Source organism: Lepidochelys kempii, chromosome 12 (assembly GCF_965140265.1).
Source record: "Lepidochelys kempii isolate rLepKem1 chromosome 12, rLepKem1.hap2, whole genome shotgun sequence".
NCBI lineage: Eukaryota > Metazoa > Chordata > Testudines > Cheloniidae > Lepidochelys > Lepidochelys kempii.
This window is the reverse complement of record NC_133267.1, coordinates 38,807,881-38,832,840: the sequence shown is the minus strand read 5'-3', so window position 1 is coordinate 38,832,840 and position 24,960 is coordinate 38,807,881. Positions and strand designations below refer to the sequence as shown.

General features: G+C 60.9%; 2 protein-coding genes across 10 annotated transcripts in view; one reads left to right on the top strand and one right to left on the bottom strand.

Annotated features, from left to right (window-relative positions):
- Positions 1–12,218, top strand: part of PIEZO1 (piezo type mechanosensitive ion channel component 1 (Er blood group)) — a 113,985-nt gene extending 101,767 nt beyond the window's left edge. For 4 of the 6 annotated variants that reach the window (XM_073308187.1, XM_073308186.1, XM_073308189.1 and 1 more), the window contains 15 exons: positions 414–672; positions 867–1,055; positions 1,829–2,294; positions 2,589–2,688; positions 2,947–3,094; positions 3,289–3,503; positions 3,975–4,133; positions 4,461–4,608; positions 6,715–6,903; positions 7,458–7,550; positions 8,526–8,698; positions 8,790–8,912; positions 9,567–9,646; positions 10,092–10,290; positions 11,019–12,218. In XM_073308187.1, the coding sequence (XP_073164288.1) occupies positions 414–672; positions 867–1,055; positions 1,829–2,294; positions 2,589–2,688; positions 2,947–3,094; positions 3,289–3,503; positions 3,975–4,133; positions 4,461–4,608; positions 6,715–6,903; positions 7,458–7,550; positions 8,526–8,698; positions 8,790–8,912; positions 9,567–9,646; positions 10,092–10,290; positions 11,019–11,268 (2,791 nt within the window). In that variant the 3' untranslated portion in view covers positions 11,269–12,218. Of the gene's footprint in view, positions 1–413; positions 673–866; positions 1,056–1,828; positions 2,295–2,588; positions 2,689–2,946; positions 3,095–3,288; positions 3,504–3,974; positions 4,165–4,460; positions 4,609–6,714; positions 6,904–7,457; positions 7,551–8,525; positions 8,699–8,789; positions 8,913–9,566; positions 9,647–10,091; positions 10,291–11,018 lie in introns of those variants that run through there. The other 2 variants (XM_073308188.1, XM_073308191.1) reach the window with 2 other exon arrangements.
- CTU2 (cytosolic thiouridylase subunit 2) lies at positions 12,145–24,951 on the bottom strand. Of its 4 annotated transcripts, XM_073308207.1 has the most exons (15): positions 24,828–24,950; positions 23,849–23,923; positions 22,616–22,694; positions 22,461–22,520; positions 21,742–21,802; positions 19,467–19,576; positions 18,680–18,966; positions 17,916–18,051; positions 15,498–15,629; positions 14,938–15,029; positions 14,432–14,538; positions 13,760–13,901; positions 13,466–13,532; positions 13,061–13,119; positions 12,146–12,765 (listed from the first exon to the last, which is right to left on the bottom strand). In XM_073308207.1, the coding sequence occupies exons 1-15, from the start codon at positions 24,887–24,889 to the stop codon at positions 12,696–12,698; spliced, it is 1,539 nt and encodes a 512-aa protein (XP_073164308.1). In that variant the 5' UTR covers positions 24,890–24,950; the 3' UTR covers positions 12,146–12,695. The 4 variants fall into 4 exon arrangements, with proteins under 4 accessions (XP_073164307.1, XP_073164311.1, XP_073164308.1 ...); XM_073308206.1 differs by having other exon boundaries at positions 12,145–13,119; positions 24,828–24,951; XM_073308209.1 differs by lacking the exon at positions 13,061–13,119.
- Positions 24,952–24,960: the final 9 nt, after the last annotated feature.

The following is a 24,960-nucleotide window of genomic DNA, read 5'->3' as shown; positions in this document are numbered from 1 at the left end:
CCCTTGGACTGCTCTGGCTTCCTGGAGTCCCATGCAGCTTGCCTGAGCCAAAAGACGGGCAGAGAAAGGGTGGCAGGTGCTGGGGAGTGGGGGGATCCCTGGGGAAGGCGTTGCTAGGCTCCCAGCCTGTCTTTTCCCTCGGCAGGACAGAGCAGGCCTGTGGACGTAGAAGACCCAGCTCCTGTGTAAATGACACTCCCTCCAGGGAGGCAGGACACAAACCGGGGAGCGCAGCACCCCAAACACAGGCCTCTGCCAGTGGAGCTAGAGAGGGTTTCCCTTAGCTGGTAGCAGAGCAGGTCCCTTATCTGTCCCAGGGCTCAGCCACTAGAGGGCGACACTGGGCGTACCAAGCGTATCCCCTGATCCCGCAGGCAGGAGGATCAGCCCACGTTTGGCTCTGTGCTTCCCAGGCAGGTGATCTTCCAGGAGCTGGAGGAGTCGGAGCAGTTCTACCTGTCCCAGAACCGCTTCCTCAAGCTGCTGCTGGCCCTGTACCACTTCGTGGCTGCCCATTCCGAGCTACTCTGCTACTTCATCATCATCCTCAACAACATGGTGACGGCTTCCGTCATCTCCCTCTTCCTGCCCATCCTGGTCTTCCTGTGGGCCATGCTCTCCATCCCACGGCCCAGCAAGCGCTTCTGGATGACGGCCATCATCTTCACCGAGGTGGGTGCCCTCTCCAGGCTGGCTCCTTTGCGACAGAAACGCAGGCGCTGCCATGTGCCAGCAAGGAAGCCAGCCTTCACTCTGCCCCCCGGCGGGCTGGGGTGGGGCATGCTGGGCCCCGCGTCCTGCCTGGTTGCACGGGGGTCGGAGCACTCCCACCTGGGCTCCCCGCTGACCCCCTCTCCCCTCCGCAGGTGGTAGTGGTGGTGAAATACCTCTTCCAGTTCGGGTTCTTCCCTTGGAACAGCTACTCCTCACTGGTGCGGAACGAGGCCAAGCCCTTCTTCCCGCCGCGCATCCTGGGCCTGGAGAAGACCGACCGCTACCTCAAGTTTGACCTTGTCCAGCTCATGGCTCTGTTTTTCCACCGCTCCCTCCTGCTGGTAAGACGTTGCAGCCGGTGTATGCGACTTGTGACTGAGATGCCGTGGGGCGACCTGCCTGAATTCTTGGGAGCCAGGCCTTGAGGCTCACTGCCCCAGGCAGGGGGATGGCCCAAGCCCTGGGTCCACCATGTGCCAGCAGTGCTGTTACCTTGGAAGCTCCAGGAAGTATGGTAGCAGAGGTGGGGTGCTGGAATTTGGGGTGGCAGCCTTTCCCAAAGCTAGGGGTACACCCCTGGGGGCATAGGACCAGCTGGGGGCACAGAGAGCCTCTGAATGGCTCCCCGGCGTCTCGGCACGGAAATCAGTCACTCGTGGTTCCGGCCGTCTTCGGGCGGTGAGGCCAATGTAACCTGTACAGCAAGTCTGCCTGAAGTCAGGGCGCTGGAGACAGTTGCTTGGATGCGGGTGTCACCCCCCTGGGTTTCAGTAGGTGCCAACGGTGGTACCTTAAGTTGTTAGTGATTTGGGAAGGAAAGGGGAGGGTCAGGCTCTGCAGAATGATAGGGGCAAGTGGGGGCCCAGCGCTAGCTGGGAAAGGTGTTTACATCCTGGTGCCCGGGCCTCTGACAACACACAGGGGTTGCAGCGGGTCTTGTTTCACGGGAGTGGGGCTCAGCTTTCAAAGCCTGGGAGGCGCTGTGGTGCGGGATAGCACAGCCGAACATGCCGTGCCACGCTTCAGGCTGGACACCGCAGTGCCCTGATCCCGACCCCCAGTCACCCATTCTCAGACAGCTGGCACTGATCCTGGGTGCCCCTCTCCCCGGCAGTGTTATGGCCTGTGGGATCACAAGGAGGATGCCTTCGCCAAGTGGAAGCGCGAGGCCGAGCGGGCGGCGGAGGAGAAGCGCGAGGCCGAGCGGGCGGCGGAGGAGAAGCGCGAGGCCGAGCGGGCGGCGGAGGAGAAGCGCGAGGCCGAGCGGGCGGCGGAGGAGAAGCGCGAGGCCGAGCGGGCGGCGGAGGAGAAGCGCGAGGCCGAGCGGGCGGCGGAGGAGAAGCGCGAGGCCGAGCGGGCGGCGGAGGAGAAGCGCGAGGCCGAGCGGGCGGCGGAGGAGAAGCAGTGCGAGCTGGACTCGGGAGACGGTGCAGAGGCAGAGGTGGTGTCAGCAGAGCTGGAGCCCCAGCTCCAGGAAAAGGGGGCTGGGGAGGGGGAGAAGGGGAGCCACCTGCGCTTCCGGAAGAAGAAGGAGAAGAGGAGGTGGACCAAGAAGTGGAAGGCAACGGCAGCAGTGTCAGGTACATGGGCGGGGGATTCCTGGTGGTGTGAACACATTCCCCACTGGGCGGGCGCTAAGGACCCTGGCAGGGTTGCTGGGCCATTCTGCTGGGATCTCCCTTAGAAACCCTGGCACTGTGGGGACCCGCTGCCAGAGAAGGCTGGGGGGTGCCTGTCTGTGCCACTCTGGGGCTGTGCAGAGCAGGGTGCTGTCCTACCCCACCCATCCGACGGGCAGAAGCCCACGTGCTCGCTGCCCCCAGCCCACTCGGGCTGGGCATGCTGGGGGCTAACTCTTGATTTTTGAATGGCAGAGGAGGAAGAAGAGAAGGAAAAGGGAGAGAAGAAGCAGAGCCCAGCCTGGGAGAAGCTGAAGGCTGCTGGGCTCAGAGTCAAGCTCTTCTTCCTAGCTGTGTAAGTGACCCCAACCCTCAGCCTGGAGGGTCAGCGAGGTCAGGCCAGCCTCTGAGCCCACCACCACCGCACACCCTGGCCCCCCACCCCTGCTACCCCCCATCCCCATCAGATTTGTCAGGTGCGGGAGGGGAAGAGATGCCCATTTCTATCAACCAAACATTTGATTTGCTTGATGGTGGCTGGTGGGCCCTGGGGGGGGCCCTGCCCCTTGGCTGCCCGGGGGTGCCCTGGCCTGAGTTCCTCGCCTACTTTCAGGGCACAGAACATGTATCGGCCACTGAGGGGCTTTTTCTGCGCCATCCTGAACACCAAGTATCAGGCTGCTACTGATGTCTACGCCCTCATGTTCCTGGCAGACGTGGTCGACTTCATCATCATCATCTTCGGCTTCTGGGCCTTTGGGGTAAGCCGGGCCCCAGGGCTGGGCTGCTGGGCTGGCTGCTCCCCTAGGGACCTGCAGTGCCCACTGCTCCGGGCCAGACACCCGCCCTGCTAACCTGCTCCAGCCTCCTTGCAGGGCTGGAGCCCGGGCTACCTAGCTGGGCCCAGGGCCAGGCGTTGTGCCCCGTAATGGCCTGTCTCTCTGGCTTCTCCCAGAAACACTCGGCTGCTGCCGACATCACCTCCTCGCTGTCGGACGACCAGGTGCCGGAGGCCTTCCTGGTCATGCTGCTCATCCAGTTCTCCACCATGGTCATCGACCGCGCCCTCTACCTCCGCAAGACCGTGCTGGGCAAGCTCATCTTCCAGGTCATCCTGGTCTTCGGCATCCACCTCTGGATGTTCTTCATCCTGCCCGCAGTCACCGAAAGGTACTGTGGCCACGTGGAGCTGGGGCCGCCGTCGGGCACCTCATTCACTCCAGCCCAGGTCTGGCGGAATGGAAGACGAGGGCACTGCGCAGCGCTCTGCTCCCAGAGTATCCCAGCCCGGCCCCTCGTCGTTCCAGATGGAAGGGTGGCCCTATGGTCCAAGGGAGGTTCTAGGGAGTCAGGACACCTGGGTTCTGTTCCCATCTTGCCATTGGTTTTTGTGGGCAGGTCATTTCCTGCAGGGATAACCCTGCGCTTCCCCTGGGGGTGCAGATAGATCGGTGAGCGTCTGCAGACAGGAAGTGCACACTCGGTACGAATTGTTAATTACACAGCCCCTTCATGCGCAGGCTGCGTGGGGTCTGGCCCAGCCAGGTGGGAGCCGAGAACTGTAGTGATGCACAAATTGCCCAGACGCCTGCCGGCCTCCCCATCTCTTTGACTTCTCTCCCCCCGTCTCTGCCCCTGCAGGATGTTCAGTCTGAACACAGTAGCCCAGCTGTGGTACTTCGTGAAGTGCATCTATTTCGCTCTGTCGGCCTATCAGATCCGCTGTGGTTACCCGACTCGCATCCTGGGCAACTTCCTGACCAAGAAATACAACCACCTCAACCTCTTCCTCTTCCAAGGGTAACGGATCTGCCCTCTGATCTTCACGGGGGTGAGCTCCACCCTGGCCCCCTTGTCTCTGAGCCTCGCTCCCCAGGAGTGTGTGCAGGGACTGTATAGCACCAATGCCAGGGACAGGACTAAAGAAGGGTCCTGAATCCAAGTGGTGCTTCCCAGGACCCTGGGGGAGGCAGAATGGGAGGGCTCAGTCTGGCATGTGCCCAGGGCCCCAGGGCTGCCCCTGAGCAGGGGATCCTGGGGGAGGGGGACACTCAGGGTGGACAGAGGACAGCTGGCTCCCCCCAGGGTGCAGCCAGTGACTGCTCGCTCTCCCCTCGCCCGTGGCAGGTTTCGCCTGGTGCCCTTCCTGGTGGAGCTGCGGGCCGTGATGGACTGGGTCTGGACTGACACCACCCTGTCACTCTCCAACTGGATGTGCGTAGAGGACATCTACGCCAACATCTTCATCATCAAGTGCAGCCGGGAGACTGAGAAGGTAGGGCTCCCCATCCCTGCTGCCCCCCCACTGTCCACAGTATGGTGCTAGCACCCAGCCCCGTGCCATGCCGCGCTGGAAATGGAGACCTGGCTTGCTCACCCCCCAGCCTTTTGGGAAGGGAGGAACCTAGGCAGGAAGGATGGGCTCCCGCTAAACCCAGGTGGAGCCAAACTGCTGGCGTGTGTAGCTACAAAGGTCAGAGAGGGTTTTCTAAACGAAGCCAGGTGGAGGAACGCACAGTTCAGGCAGACGCATCCCGTAGGGGTGATATCATTGAAGGGAGAACTCTATATCCTGGAAAGGAGGACAGGAAAGAAATGGGTAAAGTCCAGGGAGGAGCTAGTGAGGAACAGTCAAACATACAAGAGTCTCATGTAAATCTAACACAGGAAGGCAAGCAGCTGAATATTGACAAAATGTACAAGTGCTTCTCTAGAAATACAGGCCGTTGAACTATGAAGACGGGTGACCTAGAACAGCTGGCATGAAATGAGGATAGGAATGCCGGAAACTTGGTGGAACGGTGCTAATCAATGGGGCACAGCAATAGTGGAATGACTGACTAGGTCGCCCTCGTGGGGGAGTGGTGCTGTGTGCGAAAGCAGAGTCCATACAGTAAACATCTGTAATGAATGAAAGCGCCCCTTAGACTCTCCGAGGAAAGGAATTCCATGCCTGCATGATAAGATCATGGCCGTGGGAAGGTGCTGCCGACGCCTGGCCAGGATGGCCATGGTGATTGTGACATGCTCAGGGGGATTGGAGAGGCCACGAAAACAGTGATCATGGGGGATTTCAACTACCCCTGTATTGATTGGGACCGTGTTGCCACATGTTATGGACAAAGTCATGCTCACTGGGCAAATAATCCCAAATGTATATAAATGAGCTGTTGCCACTCAAGGAAGGGATCTTGGAGTCACTGTGGCTAGTTCCCCGAAAACATCTGCTCAATGTGCTGCAGCCATCAAACAAGCTATGTTAGAACCGGAAGAGGTGCAGAGAAGGGCAACGAAAATGATGAGGGGGATGGAACGGCTTCCGTGCGAGGAGAGATTAGTAAAACTGGGGCTGTTCAGCTTGGAAAAGAGACAACTGAGGGGGGATATGACAGAGGTCTGTAAAATCATGACGGGTGTGGAGAAAGTCCGTCAGGAAGTGTTGTTTACTCCTTCTCATAACACAAGAACCAGGGGTCACCCAATGAAATTAACAGGCAGCAGGTTTAAAACAAACAAAAGGAAGTATTTCTTCACTCAATGCACAGTCAACCTGTGGAACTCCTTGCCAGGGGATGGTGTGAAGGCCAGGACTATAACAGGGTTAAAAAAAAAAAAAAGCTCATGGAAGATAGTCTATGGCTATTAGCCAAGATGGTCAGAGATACAATCCCACACTCTGGGTGTTCTTGGGCCTCTCCCTCTGGGACATCTGCCATTGGCCAATGTCAGAAGACAGGATACTGGGCTAGGTGGACCTTTGTTCTGACCCAGTGTCGCTGTTCTTATGCCCAGGCCTGGGGACTTGAAGCTGAAAGGGCATTAGGGACAGGGCGAGGTGGGGAGTGCGAGGGGGCAGGGCGGGGTGGGTGAGCTGGGTAGGGAGGGGGGCTGGGTGGTGTAGCAGGCACTTTCTGCAGAGCTGAGTTCCAGGACAAGTGAAACGAGTTTGAGGATCTCAGCTAGGTGCCTGGCATTTCTTCAGCCACAGAATGTGGCGACGTCTGATTCAGCTGGCGGACCCTGCTCAGGGGAGCCCGGGACTGGCAGAGCAGGAGGCCGTGGGTTGGGGCTCAGGGGCATCAGCTGAGCTGCGTTGCAAGGAGCCCAGGGTAGAATAACACAGGGGCTGGGATTGAGGGGTATCCGCAGGGGTGTGTGGGGAGACCATGTGCTCCAAGTCACTCAGGTTTTAACTTAGTGTGATCCTCGTCCCCCCATATTCCTCCTCTGCCCCCTGTAGGGTGGGAAAGGCCTTGAGATGAGCCTTGGGAGCCATTAGCACAGCTGTCTCGCCAGGGCGGGGGTCTGTCCTTTCCCAGGCTGGGCCAGTGCCTGCAGGGAGCCCCGCTGGCCCCAAGCTGAGCCCACCCTGTCCCCACAGAAATACCCCCAGCCCAAGGGCCAGAAGAAGAAGAAGATTGTCAAGTACGGCATGGGGGGCCTTATCATCCTCTTCCTCATCTGCATCATCTGGTTCCCGCTGCTCTTCATGTCGCTGGTGCGCTCCGTGGTGGGCGTGGTCAACCACCCCATTGACGTCACCGTCACCCTCCAGCTGGGGGGCTACGAGGTAATGGCCAGGCCAGGCCCCGGGCATCCCACTGCGGGGGGGCTCAGACCCCCATGGCTCTGATCACCACCAGGGCAGCTCCGGGGCTCTGCTCAGCGGGGCTCTGCTCAGCCACGCTCAGCTCTGGCTGCCCAATGGCCCGGCTGCTGGCTGGGGAGAGGAAGGGGACCTTCCTGGCTTTGGGCTCAGACTCCCCCTTGGTGGGATAGGGAATCAGGCCACTGGCTGGGGATGCCTGGCCTGCGCTTGGCTGCAGAGAGGCAGGCAGGCTGGTCTAGAAGCAGGGTAAGGGCCCGGACTCTTGGGTTCCCTGGCTGTGCCTGCCTCCTCACGTGACCCTGGGCACGCAGGGTCCGCAGGATGCTGAGACCCTCGGCCGGATGGGGCTGCGGCTCCTGTTGCCCCGACCTCCCACTCAGCCTTGCCCCAGGGCTTCCCAGCGGGTGCCACGTGGCAGGAGGAGGTTGGCGCTGCTGCCCGGGGGGGCATTGCTGAGGCTGTCCCCACCCGCTCCCTGGCCCTAACACCTGCTCCCCTTCCCCGCTGCCTCGCAGCCGCTCTTCACCATGAGTGCCCAGCAGCAGTCCATCCAGCCCTTCACGCCCCAGGACTACGAGGTGCTCACCAACCAGTTTGAAAGGCAGCCGGTAAGGGGCCCACCCCCCAGCAGTGGGGGGCATGGCCGGGCGGAGCCACGGTGTGCGGGTGAGGGGTGCAGGAGGAGGGGCAGATCCTGGCTCCCAGGGGATGTGCTGGGGGGGACTGGGAAAGGGGGGGTCAGCGTGGGGGGCTGTGGAGGGGCTGGTGGTGCTCACACTCACCCATCCACTCCCACAGAGGGGCTATGCTGGGAGGCACCCATGGGCGTGGGCTGGACTGAGCGTCCCCCTCTCCTCCCAGTCGGGAGCGGGACTGCTGCCAGTGCTGGCTGCCCATGCTCTGCTCCTGCTGCCAGGCCGAAGCCTGCCGCCTTTGCACCCAGCGGGAGTCGCACCCACTCCTGCCTGTCCCTAATGTGTGCAAAGGCAGCGACTGCTCCAGCCCAGGGGCCTGTTCACTTGGGTCGGGGGCCCTGTCTGGAGTGGGGGGTCCCTGCCCCACACTCCCGCCCTGACGGTCTCTCCCTGCCCCTGGTGTCAGTGATGGGTGGGGGCCGTGGCAGCCATCTGGGGCGGGGCTGACGGGCAGGGTCCACGCCCCTCATTCCTGCCCTGAGGGTCTCTCCCCACCCCCGGTGTCAGTGATGGGTGGGGGCTGTGGCTGGGGTGGCAGCCATCTCGGGGGGGGCTGACTGGCAGGGTCTCTGCCCCGCACTCCTGCCCTGATGGTCTCTCCCCACCACCCCCATGTTGGTGATGGGTGGGGGCCGTGGCTGAAGGCATCTGGGGCGGGGTCCCTGCCCCTCACTCCTGCCCTGAGGGTCTCTCCCCGCCCCCCCATGTCAGTGATGGGTGGGGGCCGTGGCTGGAGCCGTCTGGGGCGGGGTCCCTGCCCCTCACTCCTGCCCTGATGGTCTCTCCCCGCCCCTGGTGTCAGTGATGGGCGGGGGCCGTGGCTGGGGCGGGGCTGTCAGATGGGGTCCCTGCCCAACACTCCCGCCTTGACGTCTCCCGCGCTGGCAGGTGGCCATGCAGTTCATCACGCTGTACGGCTACGAGGACATCGTGACAGCGCGCATCGAGGGCAGCTCGGGCTCGCTCTGGAGCATCAGCCCCCCCAGCCGCGAGCAGATGCGGAGGGAGCTGCTGAACGGCTCGTCGGACATCACGCTGCGGCTCACCTGGACCTTCCAGAGGTAGCGGCTGGGACCGGGCGGGGGGCTCTGCCGCCCCCAGGGCCTGTGCCCTGCTCCACACTCACCCTGCCTCCCCTCTCTCTCCCGGCAGGGACCTGGGCAAGGGGGGCACCGTGGAGCACACCTTCGATAAGCACACCACCGACCTGCAGCCGGGCACCCCCGTCCGCACCGAGCTCGCCAACCTGCTGCAGGGAACCAGGGACGCCCCCGTGTGAGTGCGGGCACCGCACTGCCCCAGGGACGGAGCCGGGGGAGTGGAGGAGGGGCTGGAAGCCTCCAGTTAAACCCCTCCCCTCCTGCAATGAAGCATCGGCTGCCCAGTGGCAGGGGGGACAGGCTCCCAGGGCGTCACACGGCCTCCCAGCGGGGGCGTTGGGGCCCCGTGGCATGGGGGTCGGGGGAGAACTAGCTTCTCCCTGCAGGGCGCTGGGGAGAGCACAACAGGAAGTGGGGAGTTGGCCCTGGGAGGAGGGGATAATGGGGGGCAGGTCAGAGTCAGCTACAGCAGGCAGGGCAGGGTGGGTGGGTAGATGGCCGTGGGTCAGGGCTACGAGTGGAGTGACTAGGGGTGGAGTGGAGCCACGGGTGACTCAAGGGTGACTACCATGGGGCGGGGGGTTCTGCCTGGGTCCAGCACGCTGGTGAACCGCGAGGCCTGGGGGCCCGTCCCCACAGCGTGGCCGGGAGGAAACCAGCCTGCGCCGTGCTGAGGGGCTGGCGTGTCAGGGAGCGGGGAACAGCGCGGTGCAAGCAGTCTGACAGCCCCCCAGCCGTCACCCTGTGCCCAGCTCCCCACGGAGCCTGGCCGCCCCAGGAGGAGCAGGAGGGCTTGGCCTGGCTCCCCTCACCCCCCTTTGTGTTGCAGGCAAGTCCCCCACCTCTTCCCCACGTACATCCGCGCGCCCAACGGCCCAGAGGCCAACCCCGTCAAGCAGCTGCTGCCAGGTGAGCCGGCCGGCCGGGGTCTGCCCCCGGCATGCTGAGCTGGGGGGCTGGGGCTGCCTGGTGTGGGGAGAAACTTGCCCCCGGGGTGCCAGGGAGGAGGGGCTCAGTCCCTGGTTTCTAGGGTGACGGGTGTCCCCAGTCTCCATGCTGCTGGCAGCGTCAGGGCCTTGCTTCCTTGGAGGGGGGGCAGCTGAGGGGAAGATGGCCCCCTTTGCCTCTCCAGCGGGCAGGCCACGGGAGCGCTGCTGCAGGGCTGGGCCTTGCAGTGGTTGGCAGAGGAACTGTGGGAGGGGGTTGCCCGGGGGCATGGCCCAGCAGGAGCCGCTTTGGGGGGTGGCTGGGCTGTGCCTGGGAAGCCAGCCACGGGGGTGCTGGGGGAGGCGTCCCGCCTGGCTGGAGGGGGGCGAGCCCCCAGCCCTGACCCCGTCTCTCCCCATCCCCGCAGAGGAGGAGGAGAGCTACCTGGGCGTGGAGGTGCAGCTGAAGCGGGAGCCCGTGGGTGCAGGGGGCGGCACCGCCAGCTTCCTGGAGTGGTGGGTGGTGCGGCTGACCGAGTGCCAGCAGCGGGACTGCGACATCCTGCCCATGGTGATCTTCAACGACAAGGTCAGCCCGCCCAGCCTGGGCTTCCTGGCCGGCTACGGGTGAGTGCCCGGGCCCCTTCCACAACCACCCCCCATTGGCCATTGCTGGAGGAAGGGCACCAGGCTGGGGCAGCCCAGGGCTCTAGTGTGGGGAGGGGAGGGATAGCAGCCTTGGGGTGCTGCACTGTGGGGGGAGTTGGCCATTCAGGGGTATGGAGAGATATCAGCCAGGGCGGCCCAGTGGCTATTTAGTACAAGGGGGTGGAAGGATGCCAGCCCAGGGCTCTGGTGTACCAGGGGGGCAGGGGAAGAGATGGGCAGGGTGCCCCCCATTGCAGTGAGGGCACCCCTGGGCTCGCTGGTACAAGGCAGGGAGGGTGCCCCCCTGCAGTGTCAGGGGACATCTGGCCTGAGGAAGCCCCTAGGCTCAGTGGGGCATTACTCCCTATGGCCTGGAGGCCTTTCTGGGGGGACTCCCTGGCCTGTCCCCAGTACTGTGGTACAAACCCTGAGCCCATCCAAACAACCATACCAACAGCAGAGCTCAGGGCCTCCTGCTCCCGGCGCCCCCCATTCCTCACCCCAAGGAGCACACGAGTGCGCTCGGGGCAGCCTCCTGTCCCTTGCTAGCTTCCCAAAGGGAGTCCCAGCCGGTCCCATTGCTTGGAGCCAGGCCGGAGGCAGCAGGACCTGACCCTGCTCTCAGTGCAGGACCCAGCGGTTGTAGGGAAGGGCGCTGCTGGGGGGCAGGGAGAAGGGCTGACCCTGTTGCCCTCGCCCCATTGCAGGATCATGGGCCTCTATGTATCTATCGTGCTGGTGATCGGCAAGTTCGTGCGGGGCTTCTTCAGCGAGATCTCGCACTCCATCATGTTCGAGGAGCTGCCGTGCGTGGACCGCATCCTCAAGCTGTGCCAGGACATCTTCCTGGTGCGCGAGACGGGCGAGCTGGAGCTGGAGGAGGAGCTTTACGCCAAGCTCATCTTCCTCTACCGCTCGCCCGAGACCATGATCAAGTGGACACGGGAGAAGGAGTAGCAGGGAGCCACCGGTGACCAGCGCTGCGGCTGCGGGCCCCCTCTGACCCCTGGAATGTCACAACTGAGGCCTTAAACCAGCCCAGCTGGAGAGCCCCGTCGGGGGGGGGAGCTGGGCCGAGCGCACCCTGAGCGCTCCAGGCCAGCCCCAGTGACTGCAGGGGGTCCCACCCTACCTGGGGGTCTGAGCTGTGCCCAGCACCACCCATGAGGGAGAGGGGGCACCTTGGGAAGGCTGGACTTGTGCTTTTTAAAAGGAAGTTTAACTGCTTTACTAGTGAGTCCTTCAAAAGGTAGCTGGGTGAAGACCCCCCCTCCCCAGGAGCCATGGTCCCTCCACATCAGCTGGGTGGGGACACGCTCCTGCCCCAGCCCCACCTCAGTGCCTTCCAGCCCTGCTGCTGCCAGGCTGTTAGCACCCCAGAGAGAAGGGGGGGTGCACTCTGGAGCCCATTCAGCAGCTGTGCCTGCCTGTGAGGGAGATGGCCTCCCCCTCCTGCAGCGGGAGAATCCAAGCCAGCCGGCCGCAGTTGCTCCCAACCCCGCTGCAGGCAAAGCCTGGCCCAGTCACCCCCTTGGCCTGCACTAACTCTCCAAAGCAATACCTTACTCCCTCAGCACAGCACTGGCCAGCACCCATGGGTGCAAGCAGAGGGTCCCACTGGCCTGACACCCCCGCAGGCGGTGCTGGGCTTGCCGCCCCTCTTGCCCTGCCTGCAGAGGGTGTGGGACATGCTACTGCAGCCACTGCTCCCCATGCTAGCCCCATGCAGGCAGCTCAGCGGAGCTCCGCTTGCCCCAGGACTGGTTTGGCCCCCCGCACCCCCCCAGCCACTCCCAGGGGCGAGGGCTGGGCTCCCTCCAGCTGGACTGTAGATTTTTTTTTAAAAATTCAAATGGTTTATTTATAAAGATCTCTAATAAAAGCCAAGCCAAGGCCTGCTAGTGTGACTGACTGACTCCATCTTCCTGCCCAGGCGAGGCGTGAAGCTGCCTCCTCCTGGCTGGGTGCTCCACTGGGGACTGGCACAGTCCGAGGGCCTGACTCAGCCTGGCCTCACCCGCTCAAGAGTGGGGAGTTGGCCCAGGGCCTCGATCCAGCTGTGCGGCCAGGGGTGCAAAATAACGTATTCTTCTTCAAAACAGTCATTAAAAGGAGGGCGGTGTCTTCTCTCCTCTCCCCCGCAGCAGGTAGCAGGTGCCTCCCAGGGGCAGGCAGTGAACAAGAGCTGGGCCCTGCACCTTGGAAACAAAGGCAGGCCCAATGCCCTGCAGCAGGGCCCCGGTGATCTCAAGCCCAGGCTGGAGGGGGCTGGGCCCAGGCCCCATTTGCTCTCTGGCAGGTGTGCTTCTCCTGGGGCCCCAACAGCCAGGACAGTGTAGAGCTCTTTGGGAGTGTGGTCCAGAGAAGGGAGCCCTGCCCACCTGTCAGCTCTCACCCGGATTCACAGCTTCATCTTCCAGCAAGAACTCCTGGATTTCCAGCTTCATCAAGGCCCTGGAAGACAACCAACATCTCAGACCCCCAGCACGCTGGGTTGTGAGCTCCCGGCGCGGGCCTGGTCCCACTGGCTCAGGTCACGTTCTGGATGTTACGGTAAAGGAGGAGATTCTGCCTCTGATTTACTTATAACTTGGCCCCTGGGTCAGCGGCTCCTCCCCGGCCTAGAGCCACGTCTGCCGACGAAGGGGTTGGGATCCGTGCAAGAGCCAAGTCCCGGCCCTCCCAGGGCTCAAGCTGTGATGCAGGAGTGCGGTGACTGATGGCGCCGACCTGCCCGCCCTCCCCATACCTGCGTTTCCTGCGCTCTGCCTCCGAGCGGACGTAGAGCGGGAGGCTCTCCAGGCAGGTCTGTAACAGAACAGAGCGGTGGTGACGGGCTGCCCCCAGCACCCCCCATTCCTGAGCTGCTGGTGTCCCTGCAGGCACAGCACATGCAGCGCCAGGGTGTGTCCTCCACCCGCCCCGGCCCCTGGCACTGTGCCTCAGCCCTTGGCTGGGGGCAGGGGAGGATGCAGGGAGCTGATGGGCAAAGCTGGGATCCTAAGGAGACTCCACCGGGACCACAGTCCTGCAAACAAAGGAGACCCACCCCTCTAGACAGCCAGGTCTGCCGGGGGCATAAAGCAGGGCTGAGACTGGTCCCGCCAGCCCGGCCTGGGCTGCAGCAGAGCCCCGGAGGGGCAGAGGGGCTCACCATGTCCTTGATGGTCAGTCTGCAGCCGTAGCAGAGCAGGGGCAGGAAGTCAGCCCGGGCGTCGGCCCTGAGGGGAGAAGGCAGAAGTGAGGTGAGGGCTGGGGGCCGGTTCTCTCCAGGGATACCCTGCGAGGAGCTGGCTGGGGGCAGCTCAAGGAGGATGGTGGTGGGGAGGTGCCGCGGCTGCTAGGGGAGTGTCGGCCCAGACGGGAAGCGCACGCAGGGCCACAAGGCCAGTGCTGATCCAAGCAGAGCACCTACCCCGCAATGGATCCTGGGCTGGGGGTGCCTTACCCTGGAGCGGTCGTGTTCGTGCAGCACCCTCTCTGCTCCTCTGCCCCCTGGCAGCACCCTTGCCCGGCAGGCGATGCAGCTGGCAGCCTCTGCTGGGAGAGCTGCTCCGAGACCAGGATTGCTTGCAAAGCAGAGCCGTCCTCTGCACCAAAGAGAGATGGTAGTCAGAGCCCCTCGGGCTTCCGTTCCCCGTCCAGCAGGCCAGGCATCTGCCTCTCCCTGGCGGAGCAGACAGGGCCAGCCAGTGACCCGAGCCAGGATGGCAAACCCCACAGCCCTGGCCTTCAGACGGCCCCTTCCAGGCCAGGCACAGCCAGAGGCAGGTTCCCCTGCACGAGGCGCCCTGGGAATATCCAGGCCCCTAGTTCAGCTGGGCAGATAGGAAAAGGGGCTAGTTAAATCCTCACCCTGGCCTGCCCTTAGCCAGGCTGCATCTCTAGGCCCCTGGTACCCCACCATGGCAAGGTTCCCCTGCTTTGCTCCTGTAGGGGTGGTGAGGGGCCAGACCCCGATGGGCTCTGACCTGGGAGGGTAGCTGTTGATGCCCTGCCCTAGATCTGGGGGGATCCTGTGGGTGGGAGAGGCTGCCCCCCAGGGAAAGGGGCCGAGCGAACAGAGCCTGCACTGGCTGGGCTCAGCCGGGAGAGGCGGGTGGGCGGCGTTTGCACTTACCCACATTAGTGTCCAGGGCGCACGAACAGAGGAGGCAGCGCTCGGGCTCAGTGGCACCAGGGGCAAGGCCGGCATCTCCAGGGGTCGCACTCAGCTTCTCGCCCGTCCTGCAGCCCAGAGGGGGACGCACAGAGGTTAGTGCCAGGCGATGCCAGCATCTGCCAGTGCCCCTCAGTCCTGACCCGCAGGTCCCATTACTCCCGTCCCAGGCTCCCCCACGCAGTTCAATCAGTGCCTTGTAGCCCCACCCATGCCATTGCAGTCCTGGGCGCCCTGCGCAGCAGGAGGTGCTGTGAGTCAGGGTTCCGGGGCGCTGCAGAGTTCTGACCCTCCCATAAGCAGAAGCTTCCAGCCATTCCCACCAGGGCTCTGGTCTGATGAGGGCAAATGGCCTCCAAGGTGAAGCCAACCCCACATTTCCCAGCTGAGCAGAGCCAAGGTCTGCAGAGGTGTCGCAGGGACGGGACTGATCTCAGTCCCATCCCCGCACAGGGGCCAGCCCTTACCGGTACACGGTGCTGACGGTCGAGGGGAACTCTGCCTGCAGCCCGTAGAGGAAGCGCTCGATCACCCGGTGGATGCTGGCCTTCTCCAGGGCCTGCGGGGAGAAAGCCACAGGGCGTCTCGTAGCCTAGCTGGCTCCAACCCCCACGCCCACTCCAGGACTCCCCTGTGATGATAGCAAAGCAGCTGGGTCATCCCCACAGACATTCAGGGGCCCTGGGGTGATGGATTCGGCACCATGCCCAGGGGCGGGGGCGTTAGCCTAATCTGCCAGAGCCTTCCCCCAGTCACATCGGCCGGGCCTCTGGGCTTGCGGCCCTGGCCTCGCTGCCCACCCCTATCTGGGATCACTGCAGGCAGGCACTTTGGAAAGTGCTCCTTGGTGCCAGGGGCACCGGAGTCCCTGCATGGCACAGCCACCCTGTGGCACTGACCGCTGGGAAGGGCTGCAGATCCCGTGGGCTGGGCTGGGATGTGAGAGACGGGGGGGCCCAAGAGGGGGTGCCACCGCCCTGCCGGAAGAGCCCAGTGCCCGGCAGGCTCAGACCCGCGCACCCCCTACCTTGGTGTCCAAGGCAGGAGTGAAGACCGTGGGAACGCCAAACAGGTGGTTGTAGAAGGCAATTTCCTTGGCCATGTACTCCCTCATGGGCCGCACCACCACCACGTCGCCATGGCGATCGTCCGAGAAGCCCTGCGCGGAGAGAGACTGGGTGAAGGACCAGGCGGGCCCTGAGGGCCCAACACCAGCGCAGAGCCGGGATGGCCCCAGTCCAGCCCCCTGGGGCCATGGATGCACCCAGCCGTCCTGCGCGTCTGCCCGGAGCGCTCGGGCCTGAGCGCGGCTGGGTGAGCACCGGCCCCATGCCAGGAGCACACCAGGGGCAGCGCCAAGCGCTGGGGGTGAACTGCCAGGCAGGAGCATGCCCCCTGCCCTCCAGACTAGCTTCCCCATGGAGCTGGACTGCAGCATGCTCAGAGCTGTGCTGCTCTCCGAGGGCAGTCGTAGGAATGATTCTGGGGCAGGCAGCGCCCACGTCAGGGTTCTCTACAAACCCCTCCGCCCAGCCGCTACCCCCATCTCACAGGGGGGCCCGAGGCACTAAGGGGAAGGGACATGCCTGAGGCCACACAGGGGGTCTGTGCCGGAGCAGGGTCTAGAACCCAGGAGTCCCAATTTCCAGCCCCTCGCTCAAACCACTGGGCAATGTGCCTTGCCAGCTGCTGCCCATAAGGGAGTGTGGGGAGTTCTCAGGCTGGACATGCAGCCTAGTCCAAGAGGCAGATCCCAGCGGGGCGAGGGTGTGTCCTGCTCCCTGGTAACCTAGCGGCCTCCAGCAAAGGGACAGAGGTTCTCTCACTGAGTTGGCATTCACAGGCCTCTTGCGGGGCTCCACAGAGGGCGGCACAGGTCGCTGCTGAGGGGGCTCTGTGTTCAAAGCAGCTGTGAGGCAGGACCCAGGGCTAACCCCGGCACAGCTGCTGTCTGCAGAGTATGTGCAAAGGAGCACCTGGGATCCCCCTTGAAGGGCAAGCAGAGGCTGGGAAAATAGGGATCGCCACCCTGGATCAGATCTACCATCTGTCAAGGCCAGTAGCTGATCTTCAGCATGGGCTTCGGTGGGAGGGAGAAACCCCAATGCACCTAGCCTGCTCTGTGCAATGGGGGATGCCGTCCTCTGATCTCCAGTTGCCAGACAAGCAGTGTCAGCAGATGTAACGTTATTGGTCCCTTGCGAGGAAAAAAATCAGGCCCCAGTTCTCTCTGGCCGACCTCCCAGTGCTGGGAGCAGCTGCCTACACTACAGGAGGTGGGGCTGCTTTTTACGGGAGCTACCTTTGCTTCCCCCTGAATTTCACTAAACCCCTCCGCTGCGCACGCACGGGAACCCCGGCCAGCCCACTCCCCTTGCTCTCTGCTGCTGGGAAGGGATTCAAGAGCAATTTCCTCAGGACGCACAGTGCCTACGGCTGCTGTCCTTCTTAAAATGGGGACTAAAGAATATAGATCAGACCATTCCCTGGGGCTAGGAGTTTCCCTAACTCCAACTCCCCCCTTTAGATTTTCAGGGTGGGAGAATCAGACATTAGTTTTTATTGTAGCTTTAACTTTTTCTTCCTTGGCCTCCCATCAGTAACTAATAACTCAGTGGTTGGTCTCCTGCTCTGAGCACGGACAGGGGAGCCAAGAACTCTTGGGTTCTCTGGTCTTGGAGCAGTCACTTCCTGTCGGTCCTGGCACCTGCCCCACGGGGAGGCGTGGGTGAAGATGTACAGTCCCAAGTATCTCTCTGTTAAATCAGTCCCCAAGTGCCTGGGAGCTGCAGTCTAAGGGTTAACGCAACCCGGCAGGATCCAGGGCTGCAAGGCGTTCACTCCAGCTTGTGAAGGGAAGCAGAAGGACGTGGCTCGGCTTGCCTGACCGAAAGCCCTGGCTCGAGCTGTCAGTGCAGTGACATCTGTCCCAGCTCCAGTGTTCGCTACTGCAGCTGAGAAATGTCAATTTCAGGGGCAGGAAAACTTCCCCTTCCTGGAGCGCAGAGAGCAGAAACTGATTGGATCAGAATCCCCATGCTGATGCGTACAGCAGCTTGCACGCTGCTCTGCTCCGATGCCCATGTACTGGCGGGGAGCCTGGTAGAGGCACTAAGGCAGCTGGAGAAGATCAGGGAAATAGCAACTCGTTGTTCCAGACCCCCACGAGGGCTACACGTTCACCCAGCATGAAGCCGTGGGCCCCGGGTGCGTTCAGCGACGAAGACAATGGAGACAACGGCACTGCCAGCTTCTCCCCAAGGTCCCACTGAACGACAGCGCATTACTGCCGCCACGGCCCGGGCAGTGCAGGTAAGGCTGGGCCTGGGGCCTTCCCCCAGCCACCCTTCCCCCTAGCACAGCAGCCTGGCAGCGCTAGGACCAAGGGGCTAACGGTGCAGTCTGGGTAACCAGTGACTCCGACCCAACTGCGGCCAGCACTTACCGTGTCCATGGCAAGGGAGGCTCCCCGCCCCAGAGAGAGGTTGGTCAACAGTTTGACAGCCAGGCGGGTGCAGCTGTCTCCCATCATGACCTTGGAGTACCCTTGGGCCCTGGCCGTGTGCAGGATCAGGTGGTTGCTGAAGAAGAAGCCAGAAGGGAGTGAGGGCTGCAGCCCGGACCCAGGCAGAGACGCTGAGCCCATCAGCCCTGGGCAGCTCCTCACGAACACCAGCTCACACAGCAAGCCTCCCACCCATTGCTGTACCCAGGGCGAGGCACAGGGGCCATGTGGGACAGCAGAGCCCACTCCTTCATGGGGGCTTCACAGGAGGGAGACGAGATCTCAAGGGAGCTGGGGGGAGATGAGCAGGGCTGGGCTTTCCCAAGGCCCTGAAGGGAGATTGGAATTCAGTGGGGATTGGAGGCCAAAGGCAGCTGGGTGCCTTGCAAAACCCAGCGCACGCGGGGTAGCGGCCTAGGCAGCTCATCCTGAGATCCCCAGAGCTCGCTGGGGGGCCTGGCCCGAGGGCGATGGGACAGACAGACACTCCTGTGGACGGGAGCTGCAGCATCATGGCTGGGAAGCAGTGCATGCTGGGATGGACTGGAGGACAGGAAAGGCAGAGGAAAAAGGTCCTCAGCCCCTCCCCACCTGGGCAGTCCCCCCCCCCCGTGGCAGGGTCAGAGAGGGCAAAGCATGCAGCCCTGTTCACAGAGAAGGGGGAGGCCCTGTCCATCCCCCACAGCACTCTGGAGGGGGCTCACCGCAGGGTCTGCAGCAGCTCTTCTTTAGCCGTCAACGTCTTCACAGACCCAAAGAGCTGGATCAGCTGCTCTGTCTGGACTGTGGCCAGCCCCTCCGTTCTGGGGACATCTTGCATGCAGAACTCGGCAAGCTTCTCCTGGATATGCCTCTCAGGCAGAGAGGGGCCTCCGCCCTCCTCCTGCCTCTGCTGGCGGATGAAGCCCTCCACTGCCTCCTTGTAGCTGTTCTTGGGGCCTGCGGGATTGTGGGGCACATGCTGCAGGATGGAGCTGGGCAAGTCAAATACCTGCACAGAGCAAGCAGATGGATCCTGTTAGCCACAGCAAGCACCTGCATGGTGCTTCTGAGTCCCACACCTGCTGGCAGTGAGATCGGTGCCTCGGGAGCTGGCAAAACCCAGACATTGGAGGAGCCCCAGGGAGCTTGTGCCAGAGACAGGATTAGAGGTCAGGTCCCAGCTCCAGCTCCTCACTCACACCAGGCTGCCTCTCTAATACACTTGTCTCATTCAGGCCCTATCATTGCTAAGGACACCTGGCCATAGGCCTCCTCCATCCCAGCCTCATCGGCTCCTATTGGATGGATCTGTTTCCCTCATTCCTAGGGCACTGGGTGGCTACCCTGAGCAGGGGCCTCGGACATCTCATCCAGAGGCTCTTCTCCCAGCACCTGGAATTGCAGCGAAGGTCTGATCTCTCGCCCAGTGACTGCCCCAGTGTGGGAGCCCCCAGTTCCCTGCAATGTGACTCCGCCCCAGCGCTCCCCAGGGCTGTGATCCCACCCTACCTCTTCTAGGTGGGCCAGGTGATATGGGAACCCTGAGGCTTGCAGGATGGTCTCCATCTGGAGCAGCGTCTCCGCTCTCTCAGCCAGGCTTTGTCCGCACACAGCTCCCTCTGAGTAGCAAACGAGATGCCAGATGAGGTGAGTTAGCTGCCTTGCAGGAGAGACTTCTCTGTCTGCGGGGAGGGGGTGACCTAGGACACTCCAGCCAACCCAGAAGGCACGCGGCCACATCTATCCTCCTCACCAACTAATAAGGCAGGAAGCAGGGGCTCTCCAAGGCTTGGGCAGGGGGGATATTGGCTTGCAGGCCTTGAGGGCTGCATGCAATGGAGCAAACTGCAGCCACCCTTCTCTTTAAGACAGGAGTGCAGCCTGGGGAGCAGTCCCCAGCAATGCTCCATCTTCCTAAAAGTAGCCAGACCCGACCATCTCCAGGTGGGACCTGGATTCTCCATGGGCAGCCTGGAGCCATGCTGCAGAACTTCAGATGCGTACGCCCTCCCTTCCTCATCTCCATATACACTATTCGCCAATACACGTTAGGTGTAGTACACCGCATACGAGTAGGTATTCTGTGCATGGGTTTATAGATCTAGGTGTTGGGAAGTTATGTTAACTGAATGAATTATGCCCTTCCCAAAATTCTGTTCATCCACATCAAATATCCCATAATGCTCTGCAAAGCTGAAGTCAGCTTTGGCATTAGAAAATAAGAAACTTGTCAAAGGCAAAATCCATGAATGTTCTGCCCCAGCACAGTGGGGAGGTACCTTCATATCCCTGGAGTGCTAGTAACCAAACAAAGATAAGGAACAAACAGGCCAACAAGTGAAGGAACCGGTACACACGGAGGGATTGGACTTCAGTGACGTATAAAGAGCTTTGTAACTTGTAAAATCATCCTATAAATGCCGCTAGTTGAAATGCGGATCTTTGAAACACCCCTTCCATGCGTGGCGAACCCACCGCGCAAGTTTGCTTCCCGGCCGGAGGGTGCGCGTCTCTCTGCGTGTTGTGCTGGTTTCTCTTTAGACGATGCATTTGGATAAGTTCAGCTGGCTGGTCTCCAATGTTTTTAAGACTGAAGTGTGAGTGTCATCAAACAGGCTACGCCACTGAGTCAGCAGCAGCACCCAGCAAAAGAACCCAGAAGAAACACACTGATCCTCCAGCCAGGCCCCACTCCCTTTCAGCACCCCGCAGGGACGGCGGGAGGGGTAGGAGGATGCCCCCCTCCATCCTGAAACAAGCAGAGCAGCTCCACCCATCCTATTTAGAGTCTCTCTACTCCTACGCAGCTTGCTGGCATGACCATGTGGAGAGCGCCCAGCTGGTCGGGCAACAAAGTGCTGGGTTCAGCAGGGCATGGCCAGTCCATGCACCTGCTGGGGTCTGGGAAGAGACCCGCTAACTCGTGCTCTGGTAGGGTCCAGACTGGGATTGCTCTGCAGTCTCTGGAGATGGAAGCACAATTGGTACACTAACCCCCTGGTCCATCCCACTCCATAATGGGGGCTAGTGTAGCTACCTAGCCTCTTGTCTCTTAGGATTTAAAGAGAGCAGCTAGCAGCTGCCGATAAGCCTAAGCCTATCTGCGATGGAGCCACACATCCCCTGCCCAGCTGAGGGTGGGGTAAGGGTTAATAGTCTGTCAGGGCAATGACAGAGGAAACTTCCCCTCCTCCCCCCCAACTCATGAGGGCAAGGAAAGTAGATGGGGCAGTGGGAGGCTCTGAGTCCCCCACAGGGGAAGGGATCTCCCCCTGCTTCCTGCCCAGGGGGACCAGAGAACCAGGTCAGGTGGGGAAGCTGCTGCCTGCGGAGGGGATACTGTGAGTGGTGGATCAGGCTAAGAGCCCTACTCCTGAGCCCATGCCTTGGCCTGCCTTGCCAGGAGCTCTGGCTGGAGGGGTGTGGGAGCGTTTGAGTGGTCGGACCCTTCCTGGGAAGGGGACACCATCCACCTGCATGCCCTGTGTGTCTGAAGCGTGCCTCCCCTGGGTTCCAGTCAGTGAACCAGACTAGCTTAACCCCCCATTTCCAATGTGTTTACTCTGTCCACTGGCCATCTCACTGCTCTCTTGGGGATCCTGCCTCTCCAGGCCTGAAGGGACGCTACCAGCAACAGGAGAGCAGAGAAACCAGACAGGCCTTAACAGTGAGAGGGGCACTATCCGAAACCAGGCTCTCCTAATGCTGGACAGCGTCAGCCTGTAGGCTGGCCCAAAACCACGTGCACAGAATGGGCTGGGAGCAGGACAGGTTGCTGGGTTACCGTCGATATAGATGATGCCTGGTATAAAGCGCAGTTTCTTGGCTGTCTCCCGACTCAGCCCCTGAGAAGAGAAATGGGAATGAGCCGCTCGCCCCAAGCGCTGGGAAAGGTAATGAATGGTTGCGTGTCTTAGCAACATCCCTTGGATCTAGCAGAGAGGGCAGGTCTGACTCTTCTGACCCTGGCTGTTAGTGAGGCATTCCCATAGCCCCAGGAGAGATAGCGAATGTTTCTAGTTAACAACACGCCTAGATCTTGTGGGCTGAAGGCCCCAGCCTAGACCAAGTGATTGTAATCGCCACCTGATTAGGCTCAAACGTTGACCTGGCCACTTACACGCACAGTCGCAGTAACTGTTGGCGCAGCTTAGATGCCCCCCTCGCTCGGACTTCCCTGGGGGGCTGTGAGCTTCCCACCTTTTGGGAAAAGAGAGTTGCAGGTGCACTGGACAGGAATTGTGAGAACTTCTAAGGAGCCACATTCAGTGATTGCACTACTATGGGTTTAGACATGGGGGCATACAGAAGCAGACAGCCCTCTGGGAGATCCAGTCCATCACCCCACAAAGCAATGCTTTCCTCTCTGCTAGTTCATCAGTCTCCTCTTAACCATTTCTAATACCCCAGCTATGGTCCAGGTGGCTGTTCCTTCCTCTGGCTAACTGCTCTCACTGTTCCTAACATCTAACAAGTTTCCACGCTGCGCTGCAGAGCGGATACCTCTTGGACTTGTCGAAGCATTGAGCTGGAGGCAGGTCCACCTGATAACGCAAGAAGAACCTGTAAGGGAGATATGAGAGACACTTAACCATCCATCTCTGCTTCCTCCTCGCCTTCCCACATCCGTCCCTCCCTTACACAAAAAGCGACTCTACCTTCTCTCCTGGGTAAATGGCACGATTCTTCCCAAGCATCGCACGGAACTTGTGAACAAAATACTCCCTAAAACAGGCCCTTGGAAACAAACACGCATGTAAGTAATTAGAAATGACAATCCCAACCCTACGCGAGATCCCAGCCTTGGCAGACAGCACCTCAAGCACCCGCATCTCACTGCTAATAAAGCTTTGATTCCAGCACAGGCCAATTGGGAGGCACAGTGAACTGCCTGCTACCCTGCCCGACAGCAAAGTCAGTCAATGAGTCCCCCTTAAGATTTCATCAATTAGCTTCTGTCTGACAGCAAGACAGCTCCAGTTTGGGGACCCAGAAATCTGTGGAGATCCATTTTAAAGCTAGCCTGAGAAACCAGGCTTGCTGGACTGGATCCCTCTCTAGCCCTCTGAGCCAAAACACTTAAACAAAATAAAAAGCCCAAGAGGAAAAAGTTCCGTTGTACAATGACAGATATCAATTTTAAAGGGTTTGCTGCTTTTTTAAATGGTCAAGTTAAGCCAGACACAAGGAGAGGTCATTTAGTTCCCCAGCCTCAGTTCAGAGCTGTCAGGGTAAAAAGCACAAGGCGAAAGAAGGCCACGTTTGCAAAGAACGTAGGCATGCAGGTAGGTGCATGCATGCTGCTAACTGCAACTACAGCTCTGATCAGTCGCGTGCGTGCCGTTGCTTGGGTTGTATCTCAGTCACAGCAGCCCCTGTACAAACTGCTTACGCAACTGCAATCCCAGGCTTTCAAAAATCTGGCCTGCAGAGCTCAAACCAATCAACTTCCGAGATTCATATAAAAACAAAATGGGGCAGATTAGATCTGTTTGTTTTCCAAATTTAAAAAAAAGGGTGACCCACCCCCGCTTTTCCCTATGCTCATACCCCATTTCTCTATAACTAGGGCCATGCATCACAGTATCTCTTGCATGCAATGGTAGTGATTGAGTCTTTGCAAAAACAAAAAGATGCAAATCCAAAGCAAGGGCCTTACAGGGCAACTACCCACATTCCTGAATTAGTTCAATCTGCTGTACACAACTGTACACAATAAAGCGGCTCTTTATTATCTAGTTGGTTTGAATCTCTCTTGCAACCCTCATCATAAACAGCCCTATTTCAAACAGATTTATAAAGATCAGTAAATGAGGTTCTAAAGATGGGAACGTTCTGGCCTTCTGAACAGGGTTTCCTCTTGCAAATCACTATGACTGTTTCTTTCTTACTTGCAAAAGGCATCTCCAACACGAATGACTAACACGGGAGACGCCTCCTTGCACTTCATGCACTTCTGTGCACAGCTGGGGAAAGAGACAATCAAAGCGAACCGATTACCATCCTAGGGACCACCTTCAAGCAAAGAGCATTGCAAACCACCATCAGCTTGTTTAAACACTTGGAAGATACCAGGTGCTTTGTAAGTTCAGAGTTGAAAGATGGGTGTAGTACAATTGTGAAATGAATCTGGGGTTGATGTGGGAACTATAGAGCTTGAAATGCTGTGGTTATGTATGCATGGGAGGTGATAGCACAACCCGTGCTCTAGCAGTAAAAGGCTATATTATACTATTAGTCCCTGAGCTGACCAGTTACCACCTCCAACTATACAAATCTCTGTCCACATCTCAGTTATGTCAGGCCCAGTTTTCAAAGCACAAATCCGGAGGAATGCCTTCAAGCTGCCACACAGCTGCAGTTGTGCCATGCACAATTGCGGCCACGTGCAAATCTGGCCAGATGCAGGTCCAGGGGCACCCTGCAACTTCTCTCGCCTCTGAAGGGCCAAAGCACCAAGGAGTGGGTGGAATACTCCCAGTACAAGGCAGCGGTCACCTTTGTGGCTCTTTACCGATGTGCTGTGCCACCCAAAGGCCCAATTGGGCGGGGCACTGCAAGCCCCCCCCCCCGCCCACCGATCGACGCCCCAGGCCCGGCCTGTCCCCAGGATGTCGGCGGGCACGGCTGCCTCGCTCAGGGAGGCGAGAACTCCGCATCGCTGAGCTCCGGGGCGAGAGGCCGGCGAGCCCCCAGGGCAGACGCAGCAACGGCCCCCCCGCGGCTCAAGCGAGCCGGGCAGGCCGCGGGCGCTGAGGCCAGAGCTGGCCTGGCCCAGGCTCCAGCCGGCCGCCCGCCCGCCCCCGCTGTCTCTGTGGCCGATCCCCAGGGGACCCTGGTCGCTCCCCGCGCGGCGGGCCGGGCTCTCACCCGACGCGGGGCCGCCCCTGAGGCCAGCCGCAGCCCCCGTACTGCTCCTGCGCCTGGCACATGGCGGCGGCGGCAGCGCTCCCCTCCCCTGCGCTTCCGGCGCGCCCCTGCTGCGTCACCGCCGCGCGACGCG

What these genes read in the sequence shown, in the direction of transcription:
- CTU2 (XM_073308206.1), bottom strand. Translation starts at nt 24,889, where the DNA reads ATGTGCCAGGCGCAGGAGCAGTACGGGGGCTGCGGCTGGCCTCAGGGG. An exon ending in TGCTTCGACAAGTCCAAGAG is followed by an intron (nt 21,803 to 22,460) that starts GTATCCGCTCTG and finishes TTCTCTTCTCAG; the next exon opens with GGGCTGAGTCGGGAGACAGC. An exon ending in ACCGTCAGCACCGTGTACCG is followed by an intron (nt 14,539 to 14,937) that starts GTAAGGGCTGGC and finishes TCTGGGCTGCAG; the next exon opens with GACGGGCGAGAAGCTGAGTG.